The sequence below is a fragment of the Mauremys mutica genome, chromosome 4 (genome assembly GCF_020497125.1).
Source record: "Mauremys mutica isolate MM-2020 ecotype Southern chromosome 4, ASM2049712v1, whole genome shotgun sequence".
NCBI classification, from domain to species: domain Eukaryota; kingdom Metazoa; phylum Chordata; order Testudines; family Geoemydidae; genus Mauremys; species Mauremys mutica.
The window spans coordinates 149,511,281-149,535,820 of record NC_059075.1 but is presented as its reverse complement, the minus strand read 5'-3'; the positions used below and the strand labels follow the sequence as shown (position 1 = coordinate 149,535,820).

The following is a 24,540-nucleotide window of genomic DNA, read 5'->3' as shown; positions in this document are numbered from 1 at the left end:
AATGGCTAATCTAGAGAACTGTCTTGCAGGAAAAAAAATAAGGAGTCCTTGTGGCACTTTAGAGACTAACAAATTTATCTGAGCATAAGCTTTCGTGTGTTATGACCCACTTCATCAGATGCATGGAGTGAAAGATACAGTAGGCAGGTATAAATAGACAGCACATGAAAAGATGGGAGTTGCCTTACCAAGTGGGGGATCAGTGCTAATGAGGCTAATACAGTCAGGGTGGATGTGGCCCATTCTCAACAGTTGACAAGAAGGTCTGATTTGGGTCCATTTATTCTTTTGCATAGAGACTATCTGGTTTGGTCAATGTACATGGCAGAGGGGCATTGCTGGCACCCTGATTGAATTGGCCTCGTTAGCACTACAATAAATAATTTTTTTCCTCTGCTGATATTCAGGCCTTCTTGTCAACTGTTGGGAATGGGCCACATCCACCCTGACTGTATTAGCTGATACAGACTAACACTGCTACCCCTCGGAAACCTGCCTCGCAGCACTTACATCTTCACTCGGTTTCAAACTATGAGCACAGTTTAGCTGATATTTGTATTCTCCTCATTTAGGAGACAGAAAATTCCAAATTCCACAGACCTTACACACCTTTTCTTATCTAATTATGCACACAGCAGTTTAGCTGGCAATAGACCATAGCACACAAGTAGCATTAGATCAAGGACACATTTGCACTAACTGTACCTAGCACACAGTTCATCCTTGGCAAACCTTAAGAGAGCATACACCTTGCACCTGACAGATGTCGCATATACAATGAACAAAGGTTAGAACAACTGAACTACTAGTAAATTAGCACAATAAAGCTTCTGGGAGATTTTTACTAGTTCAAAGCCTAACACCCCCATTTCTAGAGTGGGAATAACAATTTAGAGAATACTACAACTGAACTGAAATGCAGCTGGCATAACCTGCTCCAGAAAGAAAGGCAGTCATGGATAAAGTCAGCACTGCAGGGAAAATTGCAGGTCTTCACCTACACACATGGCAATGCAGCCATTTCAGACTCATCAGTCTCTTGTATTATTTTATTCCCTCCAAGAACGATGAAACAACAGTGACATAAAGTCGCATCTCATCATCGCCCCCTGACAGAGAGGCAAGGCCACGTTTCTCCCCACTTGAGGAACAGGGAGACACTGGCCTGGTACTGCTGATCAATTTGTTTTGTGGGTATTTGATTGATTTGTGGCCTCCAAAGTGCAGTCCTGACACCAATCATCTCTGTCCCAGCTGCAGCCCATAATGCCCACAATGGAATGTTTTGGTACCTCTAGGGTTAAATGCTCCCATCTCCAGGACTACACAATATAATTTTAACAAACCCAGAAGCTAAACTCGTGTCTGCTTAGTGAAGAGGTGGGAACATTTCAGAGTGGGAGCAAGTTCTCCCTCTTTTACAGAGTTTGAGAACAGGGTAAAGTGACAGAATGAAGAGGTTCCCTCCATCAAGAAAAGTGGCTGCTCTGGTGTTTAGTAAGACGTGATAAGCGAGCAAAGCGCTTCCCACACTGAGCGCAGGAATATGGTTGCTCTCCTGGGTGAGTTCTCTGATGCTGAGTAAGAGATGATGAGCGAGCAAAGTGCTTCCCACACTGAATGCAGGAATATGGTCGCTCTCCTGAATGGATTTTCAGATGTTCAGTAAGAGATGACGAGTGAGCAAAGCACTTCCCACACTGAGTGCAGGGATACGGTCGCTCTCCTGAATGGATTATCAGGTGGTTGGTGAGGCCTGACGATTGGGTGAAACTTTTCCCACACTCAGAGCAGCAATAGGGTTTCTCTCCAGTGTGGATTCTTTGGTGGCTAGTGAGATGTTGTAGACGGACAAAGCCTTTTCCACAGTCAGTGCAGCGATAGAGTTCCCCAGTGTGGACTCTCTTGTGTCTAGAGAGATTTTCTAGATGACGGAATATTTTCCCACACTCGGCACAGCGATGGAGTCTCCCTGTGCTATGGATTTCCTGGTGCCTCTTGAGACTTTGAAGGAGACTGAATTTTTTCCCACACTTAGCACAGCAATGGGGCTGCTCCCCAGTGTGGATCCTCTGATGTCTGATCAGATGTTCTTGTAGGCAGAACTTTTTCCCACACTCGTGGCACAAGAAGGGTTTCTCTCCGCTGTGGATTTTCTGGTGCCTAGTAAGATTTGATGTACGTTTGAAGTCTTTCCCACATTGGTTACAGCGATGGGGTCTCTTTTCTGAGTGGATTCTCTGGTGATTACGAAATGCTGATGAATCCATAAATTGCTTTCCACACTCAGTGCAGGCATAGGGTCTCTCTCCTGAGTGGATTCTCTTGTGGATGGTAAAAGATGATAAGTATAAGAATCTTTTTCCGCACTCAGCACAGTGATATGGTCTCTCTCCAGTGTGGATTCTCTGGTGGGCAGTGAGCAGTGATAACTGGTTGAATATCTTCCCACATTCAGAACAGGGATGGTGTCTCTTCTTTCTGTGAGCTTTCCCATGTACGCTGAGCTCCTTCTTTCTCCTAAAACTCTCCCCACACTTGCTGCAGTGATACAGTTCCTGTTTCTTATGAACCATCGAGTGGTGACTTATCAGGTCTCTCTGCACCTTGAATTCTTCCCTGCACACACGGCAGGTATATAAGCTCTCTCTGGACTCCGCTTTTCCCTTTGCAGGCTTTGGATCTGGCCTGGATCTCCTCTGATGGCCTCTTGAGGTTGCTGGCTCCTTCCTGGTCAGATTTTTCCTCTGCCTTTGTGGCCTCCCCTGACTCTTGTGCTGTCCTCCCTGCTCAGTTTTCTTGGAATGGTTCTTCCCTGATGTCCCTGGGAAAGGCCTGAGTGGCTCCAGGTTACCAGGCCCTTCCTCAGGAGTCTGCCACTCAGCTCTGTTCAGGTTCCTCGCACCTGCTTGGTGAGGAAGATAATTCAGATGTTATTTCTTGTACTCCTCACAAAGAGAAACGACAAATATTCCCAGCAGCCCTATGCCTCTCCTCTCAGAGCAGGGCTGGCCATCGGCAGTTGAGTGCAAGAGGCCAAACTCCCAGGGGCCCCAGTGCTGGGAAGGAGGAGATGGTCAGTGTCCCATAGGCCCTGATAATACCCCCCAAATAAACCTGGAAATCAGCCCCCACAATTCTCTCCCTACTCTGAGGCCCATCTTACTGGGGAGAACAGCATCACCGCACACCAGCACTGACACCCCTCTCCCAGGGGACACACAGGGAACACTCACACTGGGATGGATCCCAACAGCTCCGTATTCTATGGAAAATGGCGGAGGGGGAGAGACTGGGGGAATCTGCGTAAGGGGAGTGATGGAGTTTCTAGGGGAATGTCAGGGTGAGGAGCTGTAGCACTTCTCATGTTTGGGCTTCAATTCCTATTTGAATGCTCTGTGAGGGGAGAGTTTGCAGCTGATGGACGATTCCTGAAATGAGCTCTCCAGCTCCCACTGCTGGAAAGGGCAGAGCTGGTTCCCTACCTGCTCCAGGGGAAGAGCTTTGTGTGAGGAAGAAGCCCAAGGAGCTTTCAATTGCTGGCCAGTCCCAGGTCTCTTCTGCATCTGGAAAATCTGCACCAAGACAAAAGGTCTTTAGTTGACAGCACATAGACCGAATGACTATCACTGAGAGAAGCCCTTTCCCCTGCACTGTAAATTACTCATTTATGGTCACTGTTGCACAGTGGGTTCCACAATGCACAAGAGGGGAATCTATTTGGGTCTGGACACTTATTTTGTATTATGGTAGCACAACTGAGATTACAGTACCATAGCACCAGGTGCTGCACAAAATTACAGTGAGACCACCCTGATGTTGAAGAGCTTATATACTAAATACACAAAGGGTGGGAGAGAACCTGAGTCAAAGGAGTAACTTCTTGTTGTAATAACTGGGCCCAGAAATTGTCCCTAATTGGCCATTTAATTGTAAAAACTGTGAGAAAGTTTATAAAGTGTTACAATATCCTACAACAATAAATGTTGATGGGAAAAGGTGAAAAATATAAAAAGGGCAACAGAATTAGCCCTTTTATATTTGGACTATAATGCAATTCAAGGGCAGTGTTAAAATGATGGCTGTAAGCAAGAGAAATGTGGAACAGGACAGTAATGAACCAAAATGACTGAGTTTAATTTAGGCCTGACAGAAAAACAATGAGGGGCTGGGCTATTTTCCTCACTACTTCTTTTAAGGGTTTCTCAAAAGAAAACATTTTCGGGGGACAATAAAGGAGAGGAACTGAACGCAACCCTTGCTGACTGAAAAAAACCAGCAATAGCAGGTATGTGCCAACAGCTGCTGCAGTGAGCGATACCATCATGCTGCCACACTAATCCTGATTTTGGGACCCCAGATCTTCTTTGTCCTAATCCTAAGAGATGTTTTAACAAGAATGGACCAGAGAGAGGGAGCTGGAGGATACTGCCACTATTATCAGTTCTTGCTAAATCCCCAAAATCACCTGGAATGTGAGATTTTTGTTCCCCCATCCCTCTTAACTCCCATGAATTCCTTTTCATTCCCCGCCATATTTCTTCTCTTTCTTACTCTTATCCCTCTGCTTTCTAGTAAATAAGAGTCTGCCTTAGCCTGCCAGAACTGCCATAGTTTGCAACCGTTCTGTAAGCCTGTGATCAAAGAGGCAGCCAAACGCATTGTCCAGAACAGACTAACGCTGGACAGGTTTGCCAGGCAGGTCTCCAATTGGCTGATCAGATCATGTGTCGTGCCTGTGTTTCTCCAGCCGTGAAGCAGCAAGTAAGAGTAAACCCAAGATAGAAGCCGCATGTTCTATCTTTGCTGTTCTTTTCTCTTCCCTTGAGTGGGTTTGTGTTTTTTTGTCTCCTAGGAAACGGGATCGGATTTTATTAATATCAACAACAGCTCCAACATTTCAAAGGGACAGTAATTACTGTGTTTAATACCATCTAAAAGACTTTCAAACAGAGGCCTTTTGTCTAAACACTCTCTGCAGCTAAAGGGAAAGGCAACAAGGGACATTGTAAAAAGAGTCATACATCATCCCTGACACTCAAATGCCTTAACTCTTTTACCTTCTTTTTCTGTATCTTTAATAAAAGAATAGAAACAATTTTTCATGGTGTTTGCATGGTACTAAGCAGGCTACTCTCTCTGTATTCCAAACCCCAAACCTTATTTAATATTCTTTAATGTTGTCCATGACAGTGTCATGTTAACAACTTTGTCTCTCTGGGCCCATGTAATCTACATGAATTAATACAACATTGTCCACGGTCTGCCAGCAGCTCAGTGGCAGAATGAGGAATAGAGTCCAGGTCTCCTCACTCCCACAACATGATGTTGTCTCCCAAACAGTCCTGGGGAGTAATAAGAAAATCCCTTATGAATGTCAACTGAGAGCCCACAAAAGCGATGGAACAATGCCGAGTACCTACAAAATTGGTCCTGAAACTGGAAGGGAGATTCCCAAGTGCTGCTTGGCCAATGATTCAGACAGCCAGGGAAGGATTACAAACACTTTGGTGGACAGGATTAGAATTCTAAACGATGTTGGCAAACTGGAGAACTGGTCTGAAATCAACAAGGTGACATTTAAGAAATACAGGAACGAAATAGTTCAGTTAGGAAGGAAAAATGAAATACACAGCTAGAAAATGGGGAATAACTGGCTTGGCAGCAGTACAGCAGAAAAGAATGTGGTGGTTATACTGGATCACAAATTGAATGGTAGTCGACTTCATGATACTGTTCTAAAAAAGCCTAATATTAGACTAAAAGACTAACATTCCAGGATGTATTGTCACTTTGGCCAAAACATATCAGGATTATAGCTGCCTTCAGCTATTCGTTCGATCCCTGCACATCACTTTAACTCCTTTCTCACCTGGGTGGGTTCCTCTCAGGATGTCCCCATCTTCATCTTCTGTGGGACCCTGCACACACAGATCTTCCCCTTGCTCAATGCTGGAGATCATCACTGGCTTGGGCATTTTGATTCCTGCTTAGAGAAAAGCATCACCGCTAAGCATTTCTAGGCACAGAACTGCTGCACTTTGCACAGATGCACATGCAATGTTTGTGCCAATTAAGCAATGAGCTAATTGTGAAGGCTAATAGGCAACTGTTTTCCATGGAAACATGAACTGCAGCTTATGGTCAACACTCCTGGCGCCCGGCAGTAGCGAGATATTGAGTTGCAAACAACTTGGCACCTGTGGAAAGGGCAGACGGACATGACTGCGGTGTCTGAAGGGATTGTGGGGCACAAATGTGGCAAATGCTGGATATTTCTCCTTAGCCTACGAGAGTTACTCTGCTGTGGCCCAGCACCCCTCTCCCTCTGATGGATACGTTTACATAGGAATTAAACACCTGGGACAGATGTCTTGGGCTTGAGGGGCTTGGGCTGTGGGACTGTAAAATTGCTGAGTAGATATTTGGAGGGAGGGTCCCGGAGCAGAGGCTCCAACCCAAGCATGAATGTCTACACTGCAATCTTTAGCCCCGCAGCCTGAGTCCCACACCCTGAGTCAACTGACTCAGGACAGCCAGAGCAGCATAGATGAACCCAGTTTACACCAGCATAGATGAACCCAGTCTGTCTTTCTCCTTCACTGTGGTGTCGTCTGGCTGTTCATCCTGTAGGCCTGGGGAACACACAATCCAATGCTCATGTGCTGTCTGGGGAACTACAAGAGCCAGAATTCTCCTGCCTTAAACTGTGGAGCACTAGTGACCATGGGTGGAAGTGTGTCCTCTTGAAGATATGCAGTGTAGTTGTAGACATATCAGTCCCAGGATATTAGAGAGACCAGGTGAGTGAGGTAATATATTTAATTGGACCAGCTTCTGTCGGTGAGAGAGAGAAGCTGAAAAAGAGCTCTGTGTGGCTCAAAAGCTTGTCTCTCTCACTAACAGAAGTTGGACCAATGAAAGATATTGCCTCACCCAAATTGTCTCCCCATGAACTGGCTGCTCTGCTCAATGAAACATGCCTCTATCCATCCAAACCCATGCACCCCTCCTTCAAACCCCATAGACACCTCTCCACCCAACCACTCATACCAATGCTCCATCTCAGTTACTGTGTCTCTGTGCAGCACCCAGTGCACTGGGGCCCTGATCTCACAGACGCAGCTCCTCACCTAACGAGACCAGAGTCTGGTAATTTTCCCACATGACGTGTCTGTAAAGTTGCCTTTGCTCCTCGCCCAGCAGTGCCCACTCCGCTGCGGAGAAATACATGGCGACGTCCTCAAACGTCACCGACATCTGAAAGGACAAACAACCCAACTCAGCATGGCAAAGTTTACACACTGATAGAGGAATAGCTGTTGCAGGTGTACAGTGGTCCATGGAACTGGGAGGGCCCTGGGAGGTTTGCAGTTTGTCTCAGTGAAAAAAATTAATGGACAGAGTTTTCCTGGAGCGGCATGCTGGGGTGTGTACAGGGTTGGTTCACACCCGAGTCGCCCCCTCCCTGGGCGTTCCCTCTCTTGGGCGGAAATTAGGGTTACACTGTTGTAGCCGTGTTGGTCCCAGGATATTAGAGAGACAAGGTGAGGGAGATAATCTCTCTTACTGGACCAAACTTAATTGTTCTTGAGTTACACAGAGCAGCCACCCACATTCGGTACCCATGGACTTAATGCAACCTCCCAGCCCGTCTCCCATTGCCAGTATGTGCAGCGGCCCCAGCCTGGCCCCAACCCGGTCTAGGGTGACCAGATGTCCCAATTTTATAGGGACAGTCCGAATTTTGGGGTCTTTTTTTATACAGGCTCCTATTACCCCCCCCATCCCCTGTCACAATTTTTCACATTTGCTGTCTGGTCACCTAACCCGGCTCCCGAGCAGGCTGGTCCCGCCCCGCAGCACAGGCCGGAGGACCCGCCCGACAGGCCTCGCCCCCAGCCCCGGCCGGTGCCCGCTCGGCGGGAGGGGGCAGAGCCCGGCAGCCCCCGCAGCGCCGCCCCGGGAAGGCCCCACCCGCCCCCAGCAGCGAGCAGGGGGGTCGCTCGGGCTCTCGCGCGCTGGGGCGCGGCCCCTGCCGGGCTCCGCTGCACAAACCCGCCCCCGGGGGGGCTCCGGGCCCAGGCGCGGTTCGGCTCCGCCCCCAGCAGCTCCCTCCCCAGGCGGCGATTTCCAGCCTCGGCGGCTGCTTCGCTCCCTCCGCGGCCGCCTCCGGCTGCGCCCCCGGGCCCCGCTCACCGCGCCGGGCGCTGGGGCTGCAGCCTGCGGGGGGCTCGCTCCGCACGCGCCGCTCGGGCCGGGCTCGGCCCCCAGGGCTCCGCGGGGCACGAGAAGGACCCGCCCCGAGCCCGCCCCCCGCAGCAATTACTGGGCGCGTCTAGGCGGGGCGGGACTCGGAGCTCGGCGGGTTTAAGCCTCAATCAGCCCGGTCGGGGAGCGAGGGGCGGAGGGAGCCGCTGGGGAGACGCGGGGGAGTCGGTTCCTGGTTGTTGGTGGCTCCCGGTCCGGTCCCTTCTGCAAAGGCGGGAATTGGAGCGATGTTACGGGGGGGGGGCTGGGCACCCTGGATAGGATGGAAACCACTTCCGGCCAGGGGGGCTGCCGCTCCTGCACCCTCAGTTCCAGCCTCCCTATTCAAAGAACATTTCTTAGTAATTCATCAGGGTGAGAGACGCCTTTTCAAACACTCTACCCTAAGAAATGTGGTTGAGGTTCATAACAGTGGCTATTAGTAAATTAATACATTATTTAATAATTATTCACATCTGGATCTGGGATGAGAGCAGGGGCGGCTCTAAGAATTTTGCCGCCCCAAGCAGGGCGGCATGCCGCAGGGGGTGCGCTGCTGGGCTCTGGTCCCGCGGCTCCTGGTGTCCTCTTGCAGGCGTTCCTGTGGAGGGGCCGCTGGTCCTGCGGCTCCGATGGAGGTCCACCGGAGCCACGGGACCAGCAGACCCTCCGCAGTCATGCCTGCGGGAGGTCCGATGTCCCGCGTGGACCTCCCGCAGGCATGACTGCGGAAGGTCCGCCGGAGCCACCTGCCGCCCTGCCGGCAAAATGCCGCCCCATGCGCGCGCTTGGTGTGCTGGGGTCTAGGGCCGGCCCTGGAGGAGAGTGGCTGCAAGTGATAAAATACTTTTCCCGGCAGCCTAAGTGCCACTGTGGTCAGACAAGAATATGCCGTTCCCGGAGCTGACGCTCCATGTTTGGGCTACATTCTGCCAAATATCGTACGCCTGGTTCTGTTTTGTAGCTGATTTGACAGTAGCCATACCACATGCATTTAAAAAAAAAATCAACCAAAAGCAGTAGTCAACTAAATTGCTGCAGATGCAGAGATAATGTTTTCACATAAATTATATGGACAGTTACAATTCAAGAAATCTCTATGACTAACCTTTCTTGGGTCTTAGATAAATTAAGAATGGGGAAAATGGCTAATCTAGAGAACTGTCTTGCAGGAAAAAAATGAGGAGTCCTTGTGGCACTTTAGAGACTAACAAATTTATTTGGGCATAAGCTTTCGTGGGTTATGACCCACTTCATCAGATGCATGGAGTGAAATACAGTAGGCAGGTATAAATAGACAGCACATGAAAAGATGGCAGTTGCCTTACCAAGTGGGGGATCAGTGCTAATGAGGCTAATACAGTCAGGGTGGATGTGGCCCATTCTCAACAGTTGACAAGAAGGTCTGATTTGTGTCCATTTATTCTTTTGCATAGAGACTATCTGGTTTGGTCAGTGTACATAGCAGAGGGGCATTGCTGGCACCCTGATTGAATTGGCCTCGTTAGCACTACAATAAATAATTTTTTTCCTCTGCTGATATTCAGGCCTTCTTGTCAACTGTTGGGAATGGGCCACATCCACCCTGACTGTATTAGCTGATACAGACTAACACTGCTACCCCTCAGAAACCTGTCTTGCAGCAGTTACATCTTCACTAGGTTTCAAACTATAAGCACAGTTTAGCTGATATTTGTATTCTCCTCATTTAGGAGACAGAAAATTCCAAATTCCACAGACCTTACACACTGTTTCTTATCTAATTATGCACACAGCAGTTTAGCTGGCAATAGACCATAGCACACAAGTAGCATTAGATCAAGGACACATTTGCACTAACTGTACCTAGCACACAGTTCATCGTTGGCAAACCTTAAGAGAGCATACACCTTGCATCTGACAGATGTCGCATATACAATAAACAAAGGTTAGAAGAATTGAACTACTAGTAAATTAGCACAATAAAGCTGGGAGATTTTGACTAGTTCAAAGCCTAACACCCCCATTTCTAGAGTGGGAATAACAATTTAGAGAATACTACAACTGACCTGAAATACAGCTGGCATAACCTGCTCCAGAAAGAAAGGCAGTCATGGATAAAGTCAGCACTGCAGGGAAAATTGCAGGTCTTCACCTACACACATGGCAATGCAGCCATTTCAGACTCATCAGTCTCTTGTATTATTTTATTCCCTCCAAGAACGATGAAACAACAGTGACAAAGTTGCTTCTCATCATCGCCCTCTGACAGAGAGGCAAGGCCACGTTTTTCCCCACTTGAGGAACAGGGAGACACTGGCCTGGTACTGCTGATCAATTTGTTTTGTGGGTATTTGATTGATTTGTGGCCTCCAAAGTGCAGTCCTGACACCAATCATCTCTGTCCCAGCTGCAGCCCATAATGCCCACAATGGAATGTTTTGGTACCTCTAGGGTTAAATGCTCCCATCTCCAGGACTACACAAAATAATTTTAACAAACCCGGAAGCTAAACTCGTGTCTGCTTAGTGAAGAGGTGGGAACATTTCAGAGTGGGAGCAAGTTCTCCCTCCTTTACAGGCTTTGAGAACAGGGTGAAGTGACAGAATGAAGAGGTTCCCTCCATCAAGAACAGTGGCTGCTCTGGTGTTTAGTAAGATATGCTGAGCGAGCAAAGCGCTTCCCACACTGAGCGCAGGAATATGGTTGCTCTCCTGGGTGGGTTCTCTGATGCTGAGTAAGAGATGATGAGCGAGCAAAGTGCTTCCCACACTGAATGCAGGAATATGGTCGTTCTCCTGAATGGATTTTCAGATGTTCAGTGAGAGATGACGAGTGAGCAAAGCACTTCCCACACTGAGTGCAGGGATAGGGTCGCTCTCCTGAATGGATTCTCAGGTGGTTGGTGAGGCCTGATGATTGCGTGAAACTTTTCCCACACTCAGAGCAGCAATAGGGTTTCTCTCCAGTGTGGATTCTCTGGTGGCGAGTGAGATGTTGTAGACGGACAAAGCCTTTTCCACACTCAGTACAGCGATAGAGTTCCCCAGTGTGGACTCTCTTGTGTCTAGAGAGATTTTCTAGATGACGGAATATTTTCCCACACTCGGCACAGCGATGGAGTCTCCCTGTGCTATGGATTTCCCGGTGTCTCTTGAGACTTTGAAGGAGACTGAATTTTTTCCCACACTCAGCACAGCAATGGGGCTGCTCCCCAGTGTGGATCCTCTGATGTCTAATGAGATGTTCTCGTAGGCAAAAATTTTTCCCACACTCGTGGCACAAGAAGTGTCTCTCTTTGCTGTGGATTTTCAGGTGTCTAGTAAGACTTGATGCAACTTTGAAGCCTTTCCCACATTGGTTACAGCGATGGGGTCTCTTTTCTGAGTGGATTGCCTGATGACTACGAAATGTTGATGAATTCATAAATCGCTTTCCACACTCAGTGCAGGCAAAGGGTCTCTCTCCTGAGTGGATTCTCTTGTGGATGTTAAGAGCTGATATATGGAAAAATCTTTTTCCGCACTCAGCACAGTGATAGGGTCTCTCTCCCGTATGTATTCGCTGGTGGGCAATAAGATGCGATAACTGGTGGAATATCTTCCCACATTCAATACAGGGATGGTCTCTCTTCTTTCTGTGAGCTTTCCCATGTGCTCTGAACTCCTTCTTTCTCCTAAAGCTCTCCCCACACTCGCTACAGTGATACAGTTTCTGTCTCCTATGAACCATCCAGTGGTGGCCTATCAGGTCTCTCTGCACCTTGAATTCTTCTCTGCACAAACGGCAGGTATATAGGCTCTTTCTGGGCTCAGTTTTTCCCTCTTCAGGAGGCTTTAGATTTGGCCTTGATCTCCTCTGATGGCCTCTTCCAGTTCCTGAATCCTTCCTAGCCAGGTGCTTCCTCTGCCTTTGGAGCCTGAACTGCCTCTTGTTGTGCCTTCCCCGCTCAGATTTCTGGGAATGGCTCTCCACTGATGTTCCTGGGAAAGGGTTGGGTGACTCCAGGTTGCCAGACTCTTCCTCGGGAGTCTGCCCCTCAGCCCTGCTCAGGTTCCTTGCCCGTGCTTGGTGGGGAAGAGAATTCAGCTGTTATTTCTTGTGCTGCTCAGAAATGGAAACCACTAACATTCCCAGCAGAAGGATGTGCCTAAGGGAGCCCTATGCCTCTCCCTTCAGAGCAGGGCTGGCCATGGTAGTTGAGCGCAAGAGGCTAATCTCCCTGGGGCCCCCGTGCTGGGGAAGGAGAAGGTCAATGTCCCATAGGCCCTGAAAATAGCCCCCCAAGCAAACGTGAAAATCAGCCCCCACAATTCTCTCCCTACTCTGAGGCCCATCTCATTGGGGACAACAGCATCACCACACACCAGCAGTGACATCCCTCTCCCAAGGGACATACACGGAACACTCACACTGTGATGGATCCCAACGTCTCCATGTTCTATGGAAAATGGGGGAGGGGGAGAGACTGGGGGAATCTGTGTAAGGGGAGAGATGGTGTTTCTAGGGGGATGTCAGGGTGAGGAGCTGTAGCACTTCTCGTGTTTGGGCTTCAATCCCTATTGTAATGCTCTGTGAGGGGAGAGTTTGCGGGTCATGGACGATTCCTGAAATGAGCTCTCCGGCTTCCACTGCTGGAGAGGACAGGTTCCCTACCTGCTCCAGTTAAAGAGCTTTGTGTGAGGAAGAAGCCCAAGGAGCTTTCAATTGCTGACCAGTCCCAGGTCTCGTCTGCATCTGGAAAATCTGCACCAAAACAAAAGGCCATTGATTGACATCATATGGACCAAACGAACATCGCTGAGAGAAGCCCTTTCTCCTGCACTATAAAGTACTCATTTATAGTCACTGTTGGACAGTGGGTTCCACATAGGGTGACCAGATGTCCCGATTTTATAGGGACAGTCCTGATTTTGGGGGCTTTTTCTTATATAGGCTCCTATTACCCTCCACCCCCAGTCCCAATTTTTTTACACTTGCTATCTGGTCACCCTAGTTCCACAACTCACAAGAGGAAAAGCTATTTGGGGCTTGACTGTTACTTTGTATTGTAGTAGCACAACTGAGCTTGTGGTTTCATAGCACCAAGTGCTACATAGAGAGATCACCAAGATGTTGAAGAGCTTGTATACCAAATAAAGGGGGGAGAAACCTGAGTCAAAGGAGTAACTTGTTGTAATAATTGGGCCTGCAAATTTACCCTAATTAGCCGTATAACTGTAAAAACTATGAGAAAGTTTATAAAGTGTTACAATATCCTACAACAATAAATATCTACGGGGAAAAGTGCAAAATATAAACAAGATGACAGAATTAGTCCAAACAAAAGAGGCCATAATGCAATTCAAGGACAGCGATGAAACAATAGCTGTAAACAAGAGAAGTGTGGAAATGGACATTAATGAACCAAAATGAATAAATTAGAATTTAGGCCTAACTGGCAGAAAAACAGTAAGGGGGTGGGCTATTTTGCCCATTACTTCCCTTTGGGGTTTCTCAAAAGAAAACACTTTCGGGGGAAAATAAAGGAGTGGAACTGAATGCAACCCTTGCTGACGGAAAAAAACCAGCAACAGCAGGTGTGTGCTAACAACTGCTGTGGTGAGCAATACCATCATGCTGCCACCCTGATCCTCTTTTGGGATCCCAAATCTTCATCATCCTTATCCTAAGAGATGTCTTTACAAGACTGCACCAGAGAGAGGGAGCCAGAGGATATTGCCACTGTTACCAGTTCTGGCTAACTCCCCAAATAACCTGGAATGTGAGATTTTTGTCCCCCTGTCCCTCTTAACTCCCATGAATTCTTTTCATTCCCCACATACTTCTTCTCTTTCTTACTCTTCTCCCTTTGCCTTCTAGTAGATAAGAGTCTTGCTTAGCCTGCCCAAACTGCCATAGTTTGCAACTTTGTTGTAAGCCTGTGATCAAAGAGGCAGCCAAAGAGGCATTGTCGGAACAGACCAACACTTGTTACGGGTTTGCCAGGCAGGACTCCAATTGGCTGATCAGATCATGTGCCGTGCCTGTGTTTCTCCAGCCATGAAGCGGCAAGTAAGAGTAAACCCAAGACAGAAGCCGCATGTTCTATCTTTGCTGTTCTTTTCTCTTCCCTCTTCTGTGGGTTTATCTTGTTTTGTCTCCTAGGAAACGGGATCGGATTTTAATAATATCAGCAACAGCTCCAGTCCATTTCAACTAACTGCTTATCTTTTCCCCAAAAGGACAGTTATTACCATCTTTAATACCATCTAAAAGACTTTCAAACAGAGGCCTTTTGTCTAAAGACTCTCTCCAGCTAAAGGGAAAGGCAACAAGGGACACTGTCAAAATAGAAGTCTTACATTATACCTAAAATACTCTTTTTCCTTTTTTTCTGTATATTTAATAAAAGGTTAGAAAGAATTTTTCATGGTGTTTCCATGGCATAGAGCCAGGGGCGGCTCTACAAATTTGGCCGCCCCAAGCAGTCATGCCCGGGAGGCGCCCCCGAGCCGCGGGAGCAGCGGACCTCCCGCGGGCATGACTGCGGAGGGTCCGCTGGTCGCGCGGCTCGGCTGGACCTCCCGCAGCTGCGGGCGGTTCGCTGGTCCGGCGGCTCCGGTTGAGCTGCCGCAGGCATGCCTGCGGGAGGTCCAGCCGAGCCGCGGGACCAGCGAACCGTCCGCAGTCATGCCTGCGGGAGGTCCACTGCTCCCGGGGCTCCGGTGGACCTCCTGCAGGCATGACTGCGGCAGGTCCGCCGGCCCAGCCTGCCGCCCCCCCGGGAAAGGGCCGCCCCAGGCGGGTGCTTGCCCCGCTGGGCTCTGGAGCCGGCCCTGCATAGAGCAGGCTACTGTCTCTGTATTCCAAACCCCAAACCTTATTTAACACTCTTTAATGTTGGCCATAACATTAGTTAACATCTTTGTCTCTTTGGGCCCATATTGTCTATATGAATTAATACAATATTGTCCAAGATCTGCCAGCAGCTCAGTGGCAGAATGAGGAATAAAGTCCAGGTCTCACAACATGATGTTGCCTCCCAGCCAGTCCTGGAGAATAATAAGGAAATCTCTTATTAATGTCAACTGAAAGCCCCCAAAAGCGATGGAACAATGTTGGGTCCCTACAAAACTGGGTCTGAACTCGGAAGGGAGATTCCCAAGTGCTGTTCAGCCAATGACTCAGACAGCCAGCAAAGGGTTACAAACACTTTGGTGGACAAGATTAGAATTCTAAATGATGCTGACAAACTGCAGAACTGGTCTGAAATCAACAAGGTGAAATTCAAAAACACAAGTTAAAATTAGTTCACCTAGAAAGGAAAATGAAATGTACAACAGAAAATGGGGGATAACTGGCTGGGCAGAGGTGCAACAGAAAAGAATGTGATGGTTATGGTGGATCATGAATTGAATGAGAGCTGACAATGTGATACTGTTCTAAAAAAGCCTAACAATAGACTAAAAGACTAACATTCCAGGATGTATTGTCACTTTGGCTACAATGTATCAGGATTCCAGCTGCCTTCCTTCAATCCCTCCACATCAGTTTAAATCTTTCCCTCACCTGGGTGGGTTCCTCTCAGGATGTCCCCATCTTCATCTTCTGTAGGACCCAGCACACACAGATCTTCCCCTTGCTCTATGCTGGAGATCACCACTGGCTTGGGGGTTTGGATTCCTGCTTAGAGAAAAGCATCACCGCCCATTAGATCTAAGCTAAGCACTTCTAGCCACGGAACTCTTGCACTTTGCACAGCTCCATATGCAATGTTTTTTAATTAGGCAATAAGCTAAATGTGAAGGCTAATAGGCAATTTTTTTCTATGGAAACATGAACTGCAACTTATGGTCAACACTCCTGGTGCCCGGCAGTGGCGGGATACTGAGTTGCAAACAACCTGGCACCTGTGGAAAGGGCAGACGGACATGACCGCGGTGTCTGAAGGGATTGGGGGGCACAGATGTGGCAAATGCTGGATATTTCTCCTTAGCCTAGGAGAGTTACTCTGCTATGGCCCAGCACCCCTCTCCCTCTGATGGATATGTTTACGTAGGAATTAAACAGCTGTAGCTGGCCTGGGTCAGAGGTCTTGGGCTTGAGTGGCTTGGGCTGTGGGACTGTAAAATTGCTGAGTGGATATTTGGAGGGAAGGTCCCAGAGCAGAGGCTCCAACACAAGCATGAATGTCTACTCAGCCCTGCAGCCTGAGCTCTATGTTGTGAGTCAACTGACCCAGGCCACCCATAACCATGCCGAGGGTATTTTATTCCAGCATAGATGAACCCAGTCTGTCTTTCTCCTTCACTGTGGTGTTGTCTGGCTGTTCATCCTGTAGCCCTGGGGAACACACAATCCAATGCTCATGTGCTGTCTGGGGAACTACAAGAGCCAGAATTCTCTTGCATTAAACTGTGGAGCCCTAGTGACCATGGGTGGAAGTGTGTCCTCTTGAAGATATGCAGTGTAGTTGTAGCCCTATTAGTCCCAGGATGTTAGCGAGACCAGCGGAGTGAGGTAATATATTTTATTGGACCAACTTCTGTTGGTGAGAGAGAGCAGCTTTCCTTTCCCAGACCTGAAGAAGAGCTCTGTGTGGCTCAAAAGCTTGTCTCTCTCACCAACAGAAGTTGGACCAATGAAAGATATTGCCTCACCCAAATTGTCTCCCCATGAACTGGCTGCTCTGCTCAATTAAACATGCCTCTATCCATCCACACTCATGCACCCCTCCTTCAAACCCCATAGACACCTCTCCACCCAACCACACATACCAATGCTCCATCTCAGTTACTGTGTCTCTGTGAAGCACCCAGTGCACTGGGGCCCTGATCTCACAGACACAGCTCCTCACCTAACGAGACCAGAGTCTGGTAATTTTCCCACATGACGTGTCTGTAAAGTTGCTTTTGCTCCTTGCCCAGCAGCGCCCATTCTGCTGGGGAGAAATACATAGCGACGTCCTCAAACGTCACCGACATCTGAAAGGACAAACAACCCAACTCAGCATGGCAAAGTTTACACAATGATAGGGGAATAGTTGTTGCAGGTGAGGCAGATGTACAGTGGTCCATGGAACTGGGAGGTTTGAAAGTTTGTACCATTATTATAGGTGTGGGTTTGCGCCGTGTAAAAAAAGTAATGAACAGTGTTTTCTGTATCTGTGACTCACCCCACAGTGGTGGCTGCGGGAGCTGAGCCTGGCCCCCTGCTGTGGGTGTTGTATCCTGGCACAAAGAGTAGCATCACTTCTGAGGCGTCATCCTCCTGACCCTTTGCCATGATGGGGCAGGCTGGCCAAACTTCAGTGAGTGTCGCAGCAACCTGGAGCTCCAGGTCACTGTCCCACTCATACTTAGCCGGCACACCTGACCCTCTGTCACCATCCCGGAGGGCTGGGCAGACCAAACCTGAGTAGCACTGCAGCCCCTCCAGCCATGATGTAATGCCCATAATAGGACACTGGGCCCAGCCAGCTCCAATGGACCCTGCTGGAGCCACTACTGCAGGGTGTGTGTGGGGCACTGGAGCGGCATTGTGTGGTGAGTACATGGTTGGTTCACTCCTCAGTCGCTCCCTCCCTGGGCTTGCCCCCTTTATTATGCAGGAATTAGGGTTACACTGTTGTAGCCGTGTTGGTCCCAGGATGTCTGATTTATAAATTTGTCTGATTTATAAATTTATTGATTTATTATCCAAAAAGCAAGCACCGTTAGTCCCATAGATTTCTTAATTTGTAACTGTCCATATAGTTTATGTGAAAACATTACCTCTGGATCTGCAACAATTTGATTTGACTATTGCTCTTCAGTAATTATTTTGTGCATGTGCTATAGCTACTGTCAGATGAGATACAAAACAGAAACAGGGGTGTAATATTTGGCAGAGAGTAGCCCAGGGGGAGGTAATATCTCTTATTGGACCAACTTTATTTGTTCTTGAGTTACACAGACCCGAGTCCTAAAGCCCAGGCTCCAGCAAGAGCCCAAATATCTGCACCGCAATTAAACTGCCCCTAGGCTGAGCCCCATCAGCTGGCACAGCCCGGCTGCAGATTTTGAGTTGCCGTCTAGACAGCCCCTGGGAGCCCCAGCCAGAGCTGTAGCTCGAGCAGCAGCAGCCCAGGCTTTTCGCTCCGGGGGGCTCTGGGTGAATCCCCAACACGTTGGTCGATGGGGGAGTCAGACAAGGCACCTCCCTCGCCCGCGGTACCCAGGGCTCAGTTCAGCCTCCCCCAGCGCCTCCCATTACCCGTGTGTGCAGCGGCCCCAGCCTGGCCCCGGCCCGGGCTCCCGAGCAGGGAGGTCCCAGCCCCGCAGCACAGGCCGGAGGAACTGCGACAGGACCTGCCCCCAGCCCCGCCTCCAGCCCTGGCCGGTGCCTGCTCTGCGGGAAGGGGGCAGAACCCGGCAGCGCCGCCCCGGGAAGGGTCCCGCCCGCCCCCATTAACTAGGGGCTGTCTCGTGCCCAAGAGCATCAGGTGTCGGTCAGTCTCTCGCTGCCAGGGGCGCGGACCCTACCGGGCTCCGCTGTACAAACCGGCCCCCGGGCTCCGATCCTCCCCACTCCCCGCGGTAGCTCCCTCCAGGCGGCGATTTCCAGCCTCTGCGGCTGTTTCCCTCCCTCCGCGGCCGCCTCCGGCTGCGCCCCCCGGGCCCCGCTCACCGCGCCGGGCGCTGGGGCTGCAGCCTGCAGGGGGCTCGCTCCGCAGGAGCAGCTGGGGCTGGGCTCAGGACTGATGCACGGGAAGGTCTCACAGCAATTACTGGGCGTTTCTAGGCTGAGGAGGACTCTGAGCTCTGTGGGTTTAACCCTTAATCAGCTCGTTCGGGGAAGGTTTGTTACAGGCCCAGCCGGTAGTGAACACGAAGTGAAACCGGTTCCCTGTTGATGGTTCCCATTCCTTAGTCGAAACAGCATTTTGTAGTAATTCATCAGTGTGCGATGCCTTTTCAAACATTTTACCATAATAAATCTGATTGATTTTCATAACAAAAACAACAAGGAGTCCTGTGACACCTTAGAGACTAACACATTTATTTGGGCATAAGGTGCTGTGGGCTATACCCATTGTTTCATAACAATGTATATACATAATTATATATTATTTAATAATGCAATATTCAAATCTGGAATTGGAATGGGAGCAGCTGAAAGTGACAAAATATTTCTGGGAGCACCCAGAGTGCCATTGTGGTGAGACAAGAATATGCCATTCCCAGAGCTGAAATTCCCTGACTGGGCTACTCTCTGCCAAATATTACACCCCTGTTTCTGTTTTGTATCTCATTTGACAGTAGCTATAGCACATGCACAAAATAATTACTGAAGAGCAATAGTCAAATCAAATTGTTGCAGATCCAGAGGTAATGTTTTCACATAAATTATATGGACAGTTACAAATTAAGAAGTCTATGGGACTAACGCTGCTTGCTTTTTGGATAATAAATCAATATATTTATAAATCAGACAAATTAAGAACAAGAGCAATGGCTAAGGATCTTTTTTATTGTGTTATAATTAGGAAAAAAATTTATAATTATTGTGTGTATTTTGCATGGTGCACAACAAAAAATATACAAAGAAACTATCAGGCACACCTGGCCCCCAAATAATCATGTTTATTATTGATATAGAAACATACAAGAACGAGCTGAATGCAGACTATGCTCAGACTGATTTCTGATGACTTCTAAAACACAGATCACAGTGAGTATCATTAGAGGACTCTCAAACAACTTACAAGGATAGTCTCCTATTCCCAAACACACCACACTAGTTAAACCCTTCTTTAATGTTGCTGTGAGAGTTGCACAGTAGTAGTGTGGCTCTTGGTATACTTTTCAAGTTACTTGGAGAACTCTTCATCTGTGCTGGAATCTCTCTCCACTTCCTTTCCTTTTAAATTCCAGAATTCCAGCTCTCCATGTGGAAACATATACAATGGTTCCCAGTGTTCTATGTCATCCTAACAGTTTGCACATGTAATGACAGCACCTTTGCTTTAATAAGTGCTAATGTTTATTTAGATAACTTTGATGTTCTCTACTGAACTAATCAACATTTGGAACATTATTTTAAATATTAATATTATATACAAGTTACACTGAAAAGAGCTAGAGGGCAGACGAAGGATTTATCTTGCCTAGGAACATTTCTTTCTCTGAACAGCCATAGAATGTATCTGAAAAGATTCAGTACTGTACAGTACTTTAATATAATACCCCAAATGCATTTTGTTTTCTGTCGACTTACTTGCCATTACACACAGAAATCTCTGATGGAAATAACTGAGGGTCACATTTTAGAATTTTTCTGTGATTGGACTTAACCTCCAATGTAATTAGTAAGATGCACGATTCACCACTAGTGAAATGACATTACTCGATCTATCTGTTGCACTTGTTCACTTTGACTCTGAAATTGTAAAATAAGCAAAAAAAAGTTGCTAATTATTATAACACAAATATTTTAATTAATGAAGGAATTCCTGCTTTTGTTGTTAGTGCTGTTCACCAGTGACACCTTATTTACTCATTCTTAAAGGTTTGAATTATAAGATCCTATTTGGTACAGAAGGGAATTTTCTTCACAAATTACTACAGAGAATTCCTATATAATTTGGTGCTGTGTCTGCCTCTCCATAAAAACTTTCATGCTCCATAATCTTGATGCAACCAACTATTGCACCAAACATCCATGTGGAAGGGGAACACTGAGGAAGGTGAATGTGCAGAAGGATAGGAAAAGGGCTTCACACATTCATATATTTTAAGGCCAGAAAGGATCAGTAGATGATCTAGGGCTTGTCTACATTACCCACTAGATCAGTAGGTAGCGATCGATCCAGCAGGGGTTGATTTATCGTGTCTAGTATAGATGCGATAAATCAGCCGCTGAGTGCTTTCCCATCGACTCCGGTACTCCACCAGAATGAGGAGCGCAAGCGAAGTCGACGGGAGAGTGTCAGCTGTCGACTTACCACAGTGAAGACACCACGGTAAGTAGATCTAAGTACACTGACTTCAGCTACGCTATTCAGATTGCTGAAGTTGTGTATCTTAGATCAACCTTGCGCGGTAGTGTAGACAAGCCCTTAGTCTGACCCCTGTGTAAGACAGGCCATTAAATTTCACCTAGTTACTCCTGAATTGAACACAATAGCTTGTATTTGGCTAAAGCATTTTCCATAACACTGTCCCAACAGGTTTTGAAGACACCAGGAGCTGGAGAATCCACCACTTCCCTGGGGAGTCTGTCCTAATGGTTAATCACGCTCACAGTGGAAAACTGGTGCCTTATTTCTAATCTGAATTCATCTTCCTTCAGCTTCCAACCATCGGTTCTTGTTCTGCCTTTGTAGAAGGAGCATTTTGGGGGGAAGAAAGTGGGTTTTCAGGCACTGACCCTGAGAAAGCCCCACTCCTGTGATACAAATATCTATTAGCTGGGGACACCTAAGTCTACTTCATGTTGGGGCCATTCATGCTAACCCCCCATTCCATGCAATATAAGGCCGTGTTTATTTCTAATTTTCCCTTTAGAAGGTCCCATTTCATCCCCGCCCCTAATACAGAACTCTGTTTAAGTGGAAGGGAAACAACTAACTGCCATTGGGGGTTGGGGAAGGCCCATTCTCACCCCGAGAGGGAGGATGGCAAATTATCCTCAGACATAGGAATTTTAACTCCCATATTGAAAAGGAGTCACTAATACAAGGGGAGGGGGGTTTCTTTTAAAATTCCTCACAGGACAACAAAAACAAAAATAAAATGGGCTCCCCAGATACTTTATTATCATCTTTAACTTTGGGAGGAATCCTAACCTGAAGATTGGTCAATAAGGCAGCTGGAAGCACGTAGTACAAATTTTACCTTAAACCAAACCTACTTTGTAAAGATTTAGTACTATGAAGCATTTTATTTTTATTTTTCTTCTAACGATGTCTGACTTTAATGCTTTAATACTTGTACTCACTTAAAACCTATTTCTTTATAGTTAAATAAACGTTTTTGTTTTTTAATCAAAATTAATCCGGTGTTGTCAGTTGGTCTGCCTGTCTGTCCTGAATCCATTGGGGTAAGGTGGGGCATGATTCTGAGACCAGCTCAGGGGCATGGAGCAGGGCCGGCTCCAGGTTTTCTGTCGCCCCAAGCAGCAAAAAAGAGCTGATCGTCGGAACTTTGGCAGAACTTTGGCAGCGAGTCCTTCACTCCCTCTCTTCCTCTTTGGTGGCACTTCGGCGGCAGCTCAAAGAGGAAGACAGGGACCCGCCACCAAATTACTGCTGAAGACCCGGATGTGCCACCCAATAGCGGAAGGAGTGCCGCCCCTTTGTATTGTCGCCCCAAGCAACTGCTTCCTTAGCTGGTGCCTGGAGCCAGCCCTGGCAAGGAGGGGGAATCCCCCATTGACAGAAGAATGAGCAGTCAGGCCCAGAGCTAACTCTTGCCAGGTGATAACTCCCCTTTAAATCACTGCACACACTGAGATGGTCCCCAGCATCAGGGATTGGTCAATTGCACTTGTCCATCTCCATGTGCAAAACATTCCCCGCACCCAGTGTGAGCTCACACCATCCCTGTCCCTGGCACTGAGAGCTCTCTGATGGGCATGCCTCATCGTCCTCCTCAGACACAGAGATGGGACCCCATGAGCCTGAATTTTTTGTACATAAAAATGTCATTAGGACTGTAATGAGGCAGAGTGGCCTCTCATTGAGCCAGAGGGGGAGGAGCCACTCTCTGATCCTTGGTGGGTGGATCCTGGCCAGGCCCACTTCTTCTGCCATGCCCTGCCCCTACAGGAGACTGACCCTGGAGAAGAGTTGCCAGGACTGCTGTTCACTGTATACCCCAAGAAGACAAAGGACCCCTGGACTACCCCTTGCCCAGACCATAGTAGGAAGTAGCCCAGGGGAACCAGTCCATGGTCCAGTTTTGCTATTAGACCCCAAGTCAGCGTGTTGCAGTAGGATCCCTGCTGACCCAGTGGCAGAACACTCTGCCACTGTTAGGGCCCTGGTCTGGGAACCAGTGGAGTAGGTTGGGCCTGGGTCGCCCATCCCCTGCTGCCAACTCCACCTTGTGGAGGCAGGCTCCCCACCTTAGGCCAAGAGGCTTGCATTTGTCTGCTGTCTGTCAGGCAATAGACTGTTTGTTTGCTCTGCCCTGGCTGCCTAAGGACCTGAGGGGTCTAAACCATGTTATTGCTCAGCCCTGTCCAACCACTGAGGCCACAGATTCTCATGCTCAATTGGCTAATTCCCCAGTTGTGGGCAGTGCCCCAGTAACATAATGAGATGGAGTGGCCTCCCACTGAACCAGAGAGGGAGGGATAACCACTAATCCACTATAAAGACAAGCTAAGAATACCAGGCCCTGAAGCAGAGTGAGGTGCCTGGAGACAATGTCCCCACTCCCTGCTGCTAAATGTCAGAGCTGAGACCCTAGAATATCTCAGTGCTAGTGGCATTCAAGTCTTGCTTCCGCTTCCAGGGACAAAGACTTGAGATATTCAGAAAAAGAGCCATTATAACAGGAAGCAGCTCTCTGACAGCTGTAATGTATCAGTCCTTCACTCCTGCCCTTCCCTTTGATCAGTGCAGTGAGGGGCACGGAGGAGGCATCACAGCCTTTCAATTACTCAGGAGAAGGAAGCTCCTTGTCAGTCTCTTGGCAAGAAACTTTCCTCATTTTCCTATTTTGCAAACTGAAAAAACCCGGAGGAAATAAAATAATACATTGCATCTGTGGGGCTGAGGGGAAGGGGCTGCAGCGAGTGACTGGCCTGGGAGAAACCAGGCAGCTGTCACTCCAGTTGTCTCCTCTGTCCTAGCTACCGCCCATAATGCCCACTCAATGTGATGTTCAGATGGTTCTTGGGTTAATGCTCCACTTTAATGCTTCCAAATCATTTTAACAAACTCCGTGCTGACCTAGTGCCTGGTTAAAATAGGGAGGTGGGAGCATTTCAAGGCAGGTTCAGGGTCTAGCTCCTGTCTAAAGGCTTTGGGGAGAAGGATGAGGTGAGGGTTAGCAGAGGTTCCCCCTTATCACATACAAGGGCCAGGTCTCTCTCCCCTGTGTGTTCTCTGAACAGATTACTTTTGGGAGCGAAGGCATATTTAAGCCTGTCAGAAGCCTGTTGTGGATTTTACAAGCCTGTTCTGATAATGCTTAACAGCATATGCATAAGTAGAACTGTGTATGTGTAAAAAATGCAGAGTAATCATGTCTGTGAGAACAAGAAAACATAAAGTAATTAAAAAGCTAGAAAAAAACAGTTTTAACTAACACTAAACCTGTACTGATGGGGTAAGGAGTG

The 24,540-nt window shown here is 48.0% G+C and overlaps 1 protein-coding gene and 1 long non-coding RNA gene across 3 annotated transcripts; one reads left to right on the top strand and one right to left on the bottom strand.

The window, feature by feature from the left end:
• Window positions 1–1,031: 1,031 nt before the first annotated feature.
• On the bottom strand, window positions 1,032–17,897 carry LOC123369110 (zinc finger protein 665-like). Its single transcript, XM_045014470.1, has 10 exons — window positions 17,069–17,897; window positions 15,781–15,894; window positions 12,886–12,975; window positions 10,863–12,296; window positions 10,299–10,319; window positions 8,200–8,327; window positions 7,134–7,260; window positions 5,873–5,986; window positions 3,486–3,575; window positions 1,032–2,908 (listed from the first exon to the last, which is right to left on the bottom strand). Exons 1-10 carry the CDS (start codon window positions 17,316–17,318, stop codon window positions 1,470–1,472), a joined length of 3,807 nt encoding a protein of 1,268 aa, XP_044870405.1. The 5' UTR covers window positions 17,319–17,897; the 3' UTR covers window positions 1,032–1,469.
• Window positions 17,898–18,523: 626 nt separating this feature from the next.
• On the top strand, window positions 18,524–22,243 carry LOC123368391. Of its 2 annotated transcripts, XR_006578760.1 has the most exons (3): window positions 18,524–18,700; window positions 19,851–19,923; window positions 21,422–22,243. It is a non-coding gene; the product is annotated as an uncharacterized LOC123368391 (long non-coding RNA). The 2 variants fall into 2 exon arrangements; XR_006578759.1 differs by lacking the exon at window positions 18,524–18,700 and having other exon boundaries at window positions 19,618–19,923.
• Window positions 22,244–24,540: the final 2,297 nt, after the last annotated feature.

Coding starts and splice junctions, on each gene's coding strand:
- LOC123369110 (XM_045014470.1), bottom strand. CDS start 17,318: ATGGTACAAACTTTCAAACCTCCCAGTTCCATGGACCACTGTACATCT. Junction 12,976..15,780: donor CCTGAGAGGAACCCACCCAG/GTGAGGGAAAGA, acceptor GTTTTGGTGCAG/ATTTTCCAGATGCAGACGAG. Junction 7,261..8,199: donor CAGCCCCAGCGCCCGGCGCG/GTGAGCGGGGCC, acceptor TTGTCCTTTCAG/ATGTCGGTGACGTTTGAGGA.